General features: G+C 43.0%; 1 protein-coding gene across 2 annotated transcripts in view; it reads left to right on the forward strand.

The window, feature by feature from the left end:
• Nucleotides 1–5,993, forward strand: part of EPB41L4B (erythrocyte membrane protein band 4.1 like 4B) — a 157,839-nt gene extending 151,846 nt beyond the window's left edge. For both annotated transcript variants that reach the window (XM_088526024.1, XM_088526016.1), the window contains 2 exons: nucleotides 4,432–4,595; nucleotides 5,834–5,993. In XM_088526024.1, coding sequence (XP_088382150.1) covers nucleotides 4,432–4,595; nucleotides 5,834–5,903 — 234 coding nt within the window. In that variant the 3' untranslated portion in view covers nucleotides 5,904–5,993. The remainder of the gene's footprint in view (nucleotides 1–4,431; nucleotides 4,596–5,833) is intronic.
• Nucleotides 5,994–7,198: the final 1,205 nt, after the last annotated feature.

Raw genomic sequence — 7,198 nt, forward strand, 5'->3', positions numbered from 1 at the left:
TTTGTTTACAAAATAAACACTATGCATATTCTTAATTATATTTGACCTCATATTTTCAGGTGCTGCTTTAGCCTACAACGTCTCCGGCTCTTGGGGGTAGTTTTGTGCATTATTAAGCAAAAGTTATATAGCTATAGTTAATGAATTCTCTTTGAAACCATGCATAATGAACACATGCATAATAGTTTCTGTAATAAAATGAAAAACACACCTTTACAGTGGAAAATGTGTTTTCTAAGTGGGAAGCATGAAGTGCAGTTAAAAATTGATATCCTTAATTGAGACTTGGTTCTCTCTCCGAATGAAAGAATGGATGAATGTCGGCATTTTAGAGAGGAAAATCATGAAAAAAGGTATCATTCACAATGAAAGGAGGTAGTGATTGTTGCTGGGTTTCTCCTTCTTTTACCTCACTTCATGTCTGAAATTCCTTTGAGGGCAGAAGTGCTTTCCAGCAAGGCTTGGTGGCACCAATGGCAAGATGCTCTGGGCTGAGCTCTGGGAGTTATCGGGCTTCTTGGTGCAAGGGCACGCAGATCTGTAACCTGGCAGCTCCAGGCTCCTTTAATTAAAATCTCCTGAGATGCTCCTTTATCTACAGCTCAGCACTTGACAGAGGCCTACTCACCAGTCCCATTAGCTGCCTGAAACAACGGGTTGGTTTTCTTATAATCCCATTTGAGGTGATATTTTGTGCTTGGCAGCAACTGTGTAATTGAAAATTTGGAAGTCTGAAATACATAAAGCACAAGTTCTTTAGCTGAAGTTCCTGCAATGGACAAGTTGTTCCTGAAGTATGTATCATCTGTTCTGAAATGTGCAGTGTTCACTGAAGGCAGCACATAATGACCCTGTGACTGTTTACAGACTTGGAAGATATATTGCATGCAATCACCTCAGAATCTGCACAACAGATTTTATTATATGGGTAACATTAATCTGTCAAGTCTTCCTATTTATCCTTTGACTATTCATCATTTGGTTGCTGTATGCATTTTTAGGGGGGTCTTTTTTGCTCTGGTGCAAGCACTGCTGCGCCATTCTAATTTGTTGGATGTGTCACTGTAGTTGCAATGCTTTGCTGCTTTTTTTTTTCTTTTCCATTTTTATGCTCTGAAAGTAACATCTTTTTCTTTATCTTTTTTAAAGATAAAGACATTCCCCGCTGATACATCTAATCCTTTTTTCGATCCTTTTACAACAGTACCACAGTTTTCTGTAAGTAGAACGTGTAACTAAAGAACTGTGTATTTAACACAATTCCAAGTGATTTTTTTTAACAGCGTCAGAAAGTTATGCGTTAAACCGTCCTCATGTTCCAAGTAAGATTTAGGGTGCGGATCTGTTAAATATTCCCGCTGTTCAAACAAGTTGCCTGTGCATGCAGACGTTGCTGCTTAATAGACAGAGGACTAAGAGCTACAGGCCAAGACTGGCTGCTAATGGAGTCAGGTCCGACCTCGTGTTTAGCTCGGCTGGGCAGAGGGCACTTGGGAAGCTCCACAGGGCCTTTCCAAAGGGCGGCAAGGGAGCAGGGAGGACTTGGTCCCTTGTCTGATAACTGCCTGGCATCCTGCTGGAAAGTGCCTCCTGTGCCATCCCAAAAAGGGCCTGACTTTCATTGAAATCACATCTAAATTTTAAGGATGCATTTTAGTGTGTGGGAGACTACAGTAGCATCCTTGTGTAATTCCCATTTACTTCATAATCTGAATCAAACGTTAGAGTTCACGTATTGTTAAATGGGCACAGAAGTGGGACCCTGCCTGTAGCCTTCTCCTTCCTGTCCAGCATGAGAAGTGATTCTGTCTTGCAAGAAACATTCTCTGATTATAATTATAAACCACAGTAGCTAACTTGTAGTTTTTAAATTACATTCACAAAATGAAGCAATTAAGACTTCAACCTTAACTTTTACTGGTAAAAACAATCTGTTTTCTTCTAGCATATAATCAGAGTTAAGTAACTCCAGTCCCTCTTGGGACATGTACGATAAGTATCTCCTCTTATTTAATTAAAGAAAGAGGCTTTTCTCTCACAATAAACCTGATCATCTTGAGATATGATCTAAAGGTTGTTTTTCTCCAGATATGTATTGTAGTTAGGCAGTTAGTTAGCTAGCAGTGTCGTGCTCTCATTAGATGTATCCAAAAGTATGTGGGAATATGTCACAGCAACTTTTCCTTAAGTCATCCAAGTTTGGAAAGTACCATTGTGCTGATAGTTAAAACGATGTTACAGCATTTATGTCTATCATAGCTACTTTATGGTAAGCAAAAAGATATGCACAGAATACTTTCCAACCCAAAATCACTAATTATTAGTGATTGTTCTGGCTAGTCTTTCTGAAATCCTCTTTTGTCCACATAGACCCTTGTTTCCCTGGGAAAGAGTATTGGGAAATCCAGATCACACATATTTAAAATACCATTACAATAAAAGATGAGTGGTAATGGTGTATGATCCGTGCCATGATTCCATACATTCCTTCGAGTGAGTGATACACAATTGCCTTTAGTGAGCAGCAGCTATGGAAGGATTTTGTGAAGATGGAGGAACAATGAGGAAGGCAAATCCCACTGTGGTCCCTAGTCCTCCATCCCAGCACCAAGAGTGATGGGTGTCCCCAGCAGCGTTTCAGTTCAGCTCTAGGGCAGGGCTATGGGTCCCGCAGGCAGATCTAACCCTGAACCTTCTCCAGGCACGTACAGTCCCATACACCACAAACATTTGTGACTCTTTTTCCTTGTTTTTATCTTTCTGTTGTCGTTTATTTGTTTTCCTTTTCTTTGCTTACCCTTCATGTTTTCTTTGCTTGGAGCAAAACATTGAGGTTTTATAAAGATGTAAAAAGAAGTTATGAATGGTGAAGTTTTGAAGGCTTTATCTTCTGCATAGGGCTCCTGATTTTGTGGTGTCCATAAAGTTGTACTGATCTTATCAGAAGAACTGTAGAAGATGGTTACCTGGACCAGTTAAAAAGGAAAGTTCATGCCAGGAACCCCTCAGAACTGCAGAGGTTTCTGTAAAGGAGCAGCAGGCTCAGTGCCGTGCTCTCATCTGCTCTGTCACGTAGATCTATTAAGTTAATGAAATTTGAAATTATGTCTGTTTAGACCAGTTAAATATTTGGTCCAAACATTCTGTGTAAACAGGTGCACGTAAAAAGATGTGTTGGATGTAGACAGCAGAACCATTACCCAGAGTAAACACACTCGAAGACACAAGGCAAGTCTTGAGCCAGCGTAATTTGTCAGAGCTCTGTTGACTTCAGCAAGGCTGGGAGACTTGACATCAGCTTGCAGAGCAGCACCACCTTCCCGTACGGTAAAACTGGAGCTCAGAAAAGGGAAATCCTGCATGAAGAGCACCAGGGTTGCTCTCTAAAGCTGAATGTTAAGAGCTGAACAAGAAAGCAGATTGGAGAGGTTGCATTAACCAGTGTTTACCCAATAATTGGCCAGGGTTGAGGAGGGAGAGTTCCTTTAGTTTGTTCCATTACCTGGCGTTTTCATGTGACTAATTTCATGAATAAATGGGAAATCCTTTCACTTCAGAGGTTGGTCCGGAATATCTGAGATACTTTCAGTTAAAACATGATCAGGAACATTTTAAGAAAAACAGCAATAGCCAAGCATTCATGCCTGGGCTCAAAAAAATAACCTCCCACTGATTAAACCGATTTGTTTCTGCTTTTAGTGTTAATCCTATGTGGCTTGCAGAACTTGAGACATAAATTTTTTAAAAAAGAAAAAGAGCTCTGATTCAAATTGCTGCATAAATATCACATGCTCCCTGAGGATGGTGACTTTTCTTCCTCTCTACCGTGAAGTTGAAACGACGCTCAGAAGAAAAAGTGGTCGAGAATGAGGCCAATAGCAGCACGAGCCTGTGCTGATAGTTGAAGTGCTGGCAAGCATTCCTCCCGACTGAAGATCCTGTGTGCACCATGAGCACGAGCCACTGGGCTTGGGCATAGAATTAGGGCAGGGCTATTTTATTTTTCAGGATCTTTTTGTTTGTCTTAAACCAGCACCGCCAATATTAGCTTATCATTGGCTGTCGTTACAAAACTCTTGTGGTCAGCTCGCTTTATTGCACTTAGAGGTAATGCAGTGATGATAAGTGGTGCTCTCCAGACGGAGCATGTCTGTCATGGAAATGCTGTCAGGTCTGCACGTGGAGTTTGGTCTCATGTAGTGCAGGCTACAGTTAGACTTGTCACTTGGGCATGGCCATTAACGCACTGTCAAATCAGCCGCCTGCTCCGCGTCTATGGGGTGGTACTGGGCGGCTCTACCTACTGCCTGTGGGTTATCCTTTTCATTAGTTACTCTTACTGCGTGCTTGGCAATGAGTAGGATAGTGAAAACAGGCGAGGGGAGCAGCAGCTAATCTACGCTTTTTGTGTCTGTATGCATTTTTTTGTAGGCAGAGTTTGCAGACAGCAAATTGCCGTGTTGTGCCGTGCAGTCGTCTCCTAAGATACCTGCGATGGCTCCGTCGCCCGTCCTGAGATCGCTGGCGGAGACTGTGCCGACCCCATCGGTGCAGACCATGTACCCATCACACAAACCCATCTCGCTGGCAGACAGGTACTGCGCGCCGCTTTCACAGGAGCGTCACGATGCTCTGGGCACTAAAGCAATCGCCTTGGTTTCTCTTTTGCTCCAGTAGGAAAACAATTATTTCTAAAGTGCTGTTTCCCCCTATGCCAAAACATGTTCAGTTGCTGTTTTGTGGGTAATCATGGGTAAAGAAATATATCTATACTTTATTTCTTTTCTGAGGGAAAATCTGTCTTAATTAACTGCTGCAGCCAGCATTTTTTCTTTACTAAAGATTAGTGTACCATCCCCCTGGCCGATGGGCTGCAGAGAAAACACTGTGCAGTTTTTCTTCAGGCAAGTCATTTTGCTTGAACCACAAAGGTTTTCTTTTAATAATTGCTGTTGCAATTTGTCTTTTGAAATTAAATGTCTAGGGGGAAAAGCTGAGGTTGAGAAATGTTTACTCTTCTAAATGAAAATCAGGCTCTGGTTTTCTATTTTTTTGAAGTAATTTCAAGCTGCTGTCACCTTTCATGTAATTTCTTGGAGAAACAACAAGCCAACCCATCTTTCCACAGGCAGCCTGTATTCTCTTTTCTAGTCTTCCATCCTACTGGTTTTGCATGCTGACTTCTTCTCTGGGATTTATTCAGAGTTGAATTTTCTAAGTGATTTCCTAAGTAATTTCCTGGTGATTTCTTGGACAGAGATGAAGGAGCTGATACACTCAATACTTTGGAGCGCAAAAGTCCCAGTCTGGGCCAAGGGCTCCCAAGCCCAGGGTGTTTCTGTGGGCTCCAGAGCAGTTCAGTCCAGCAGAGGTGGGAAGCTCTGCTTCCCTGACACCCACGTGCTCGTGAAGCAGGACTGCAGCACACTCAGTATATACAAGTGTTCCCCAATATCGAGCCGTGCCGAGGAGCGGAAAGCTCTAACGCTAATCTACTGCAGTCTTATTTACTCTATCTGTTTCTTTATGATTTATTTTTAGAGTCCTAGTCCAGCTTTCTTTGGAGTCAGTGACCTTTAATGTGGATGAGATTAAAAATAAACTGTTTTGCCATCTGGGTCTTTTATGCCTTTTTTTTTTTCTCTTGCTTCTGTTTGCTGTTCAGAAATATCAGCCAATACCTGGTTTTGAATCACCCATCAGTCATTAGCCCTTTCACCGAGCCAACCTTTTCTCCCCTCCAGCGGTATTCTCAAAATGTTAATGATTTTAAATTGAAACACGAGACTTCTTGTTGCTCCCGTAATTGGTTGTTTGTGCGTTAATTACGCAGCGCCGAGACCCTGCGGCGGGAGCTCGAGAGAGAGAAGATGATGAAAAGACTGCTGATGACCGAGTTGTGAAGGCCTCGCGCCCGCCACACGGAGAAGGGGCCGGGGCCTTTCACGTGCCTTCTGTCTGTTTACATTCCTCTGCTTCTGCGTACTCGGCCTGGTGCGTCGGGAAGCCCTGCCGTGGGCCTGGCTCGCCTGGATTCACCCCCACGGCTCGAAGGGAAGGCTCGGCGAGGCTCCCCCTCCAAGGAGCTCCTTTACTTGCTGCTGGGAAAGACACCCTCGCACCGTTATCTCTCCTGAGGTTTTATACTATTAATACAATTAATTTTCGGGTTGGTTTTGGTAAATCTAGGGCAAAAAGGATCAGCAAGGAGCATACTGATTTCTATTGGGAAACACTGTTCTGTACATATGTTAATAACTGCACAGAGATTAATGTTATGCAGAATATTTTGATAGTAACATAGAAAATATGTCATTTTGTACAACTGAAAATTGCAATGAGCTACTGCTATTTGTTAAAGAATCATTTTTAAAGTGGAAGAATGATTATTAAATCCTAACCCCAGGACTGTTAGTCTCCACAGAAAAGTAAACAGCTGTCTTATCAAATTCCTAACCTTAACCTTTACTCAGAGATATAAATAGCTGCAAGGGGGAAAGAAACTCCTCCCTACAGATATCCACCCCCAGCACTCCCTATAGTTTGTCATCGTGACCTAAATCTTAAACTAAATCGTACTTGTTTTTCCATTAATGAAAAGATCAGTTATTTAAAGTAATTTGCTACTGACTTTCTAGCTTGATATTGACTTTTTTAATTAAGTGGGAAGTTTTAGCTTCTCCAAGTTGCCTGCGCGCGAGGGCTTGCCCGCGCTCAGGCAGCTTCTGCCAGTGCAGTGGAGTTTGCAGAGCCTTATCCACGGGGCCGCAGCTTACGCAGAGGGCCTGTTTTTCTTTCCTGGGTTGGTAAAGCGCCTTCCTGACTGACAAGAAGGGACTGATCAGTTCAAATCGTGGCCGAGCCGTGTCTGCACCCTTTCTTTCATGCGGCCGGCCAGTGCGTCGCTGTGGGCCTGCTCTGAGTGGAAGGGCGGCTACGTGGGGAGGATCCTCTGCTCTTGGTGGGACTGTCTCAGGCACAAGGTTACGTCGGTGCGTACGTGTTAGCAGAGTTGCAGCTTCAGGGAAGGTACTGATCCATAAGGGTAACATTACCAAACAGCTTCCTACGAAAAAAGGCAGCTCTCCGTTTTCCCCTGTTTAGTATTGCAGGATTACCCAAAAAGCTACCAAGAACCGACTGTCAGCTACAACATACTATTCCTACGGGAAAGCTTTTGTGTGTTTTATATGGCTGA

Source organism: Tinamus guttatus, unplaced genomic scaffold (genome assembly GCF_059628265.1).
Source record: "Tinamus guttatus ecotype Peru unplaced genomic scaffold, ASM5962826v1 Tinamus_guttatus_pri_ptg000025l, whole genome shotgun sequence".
Classification (NCBI taxonomy): domain Eukaryota; kingdom Metazoa; phylum Chordata; class Aves; order Tinamiformes; family Tinamidae; genus Tinamus; species Tinamus guttatus.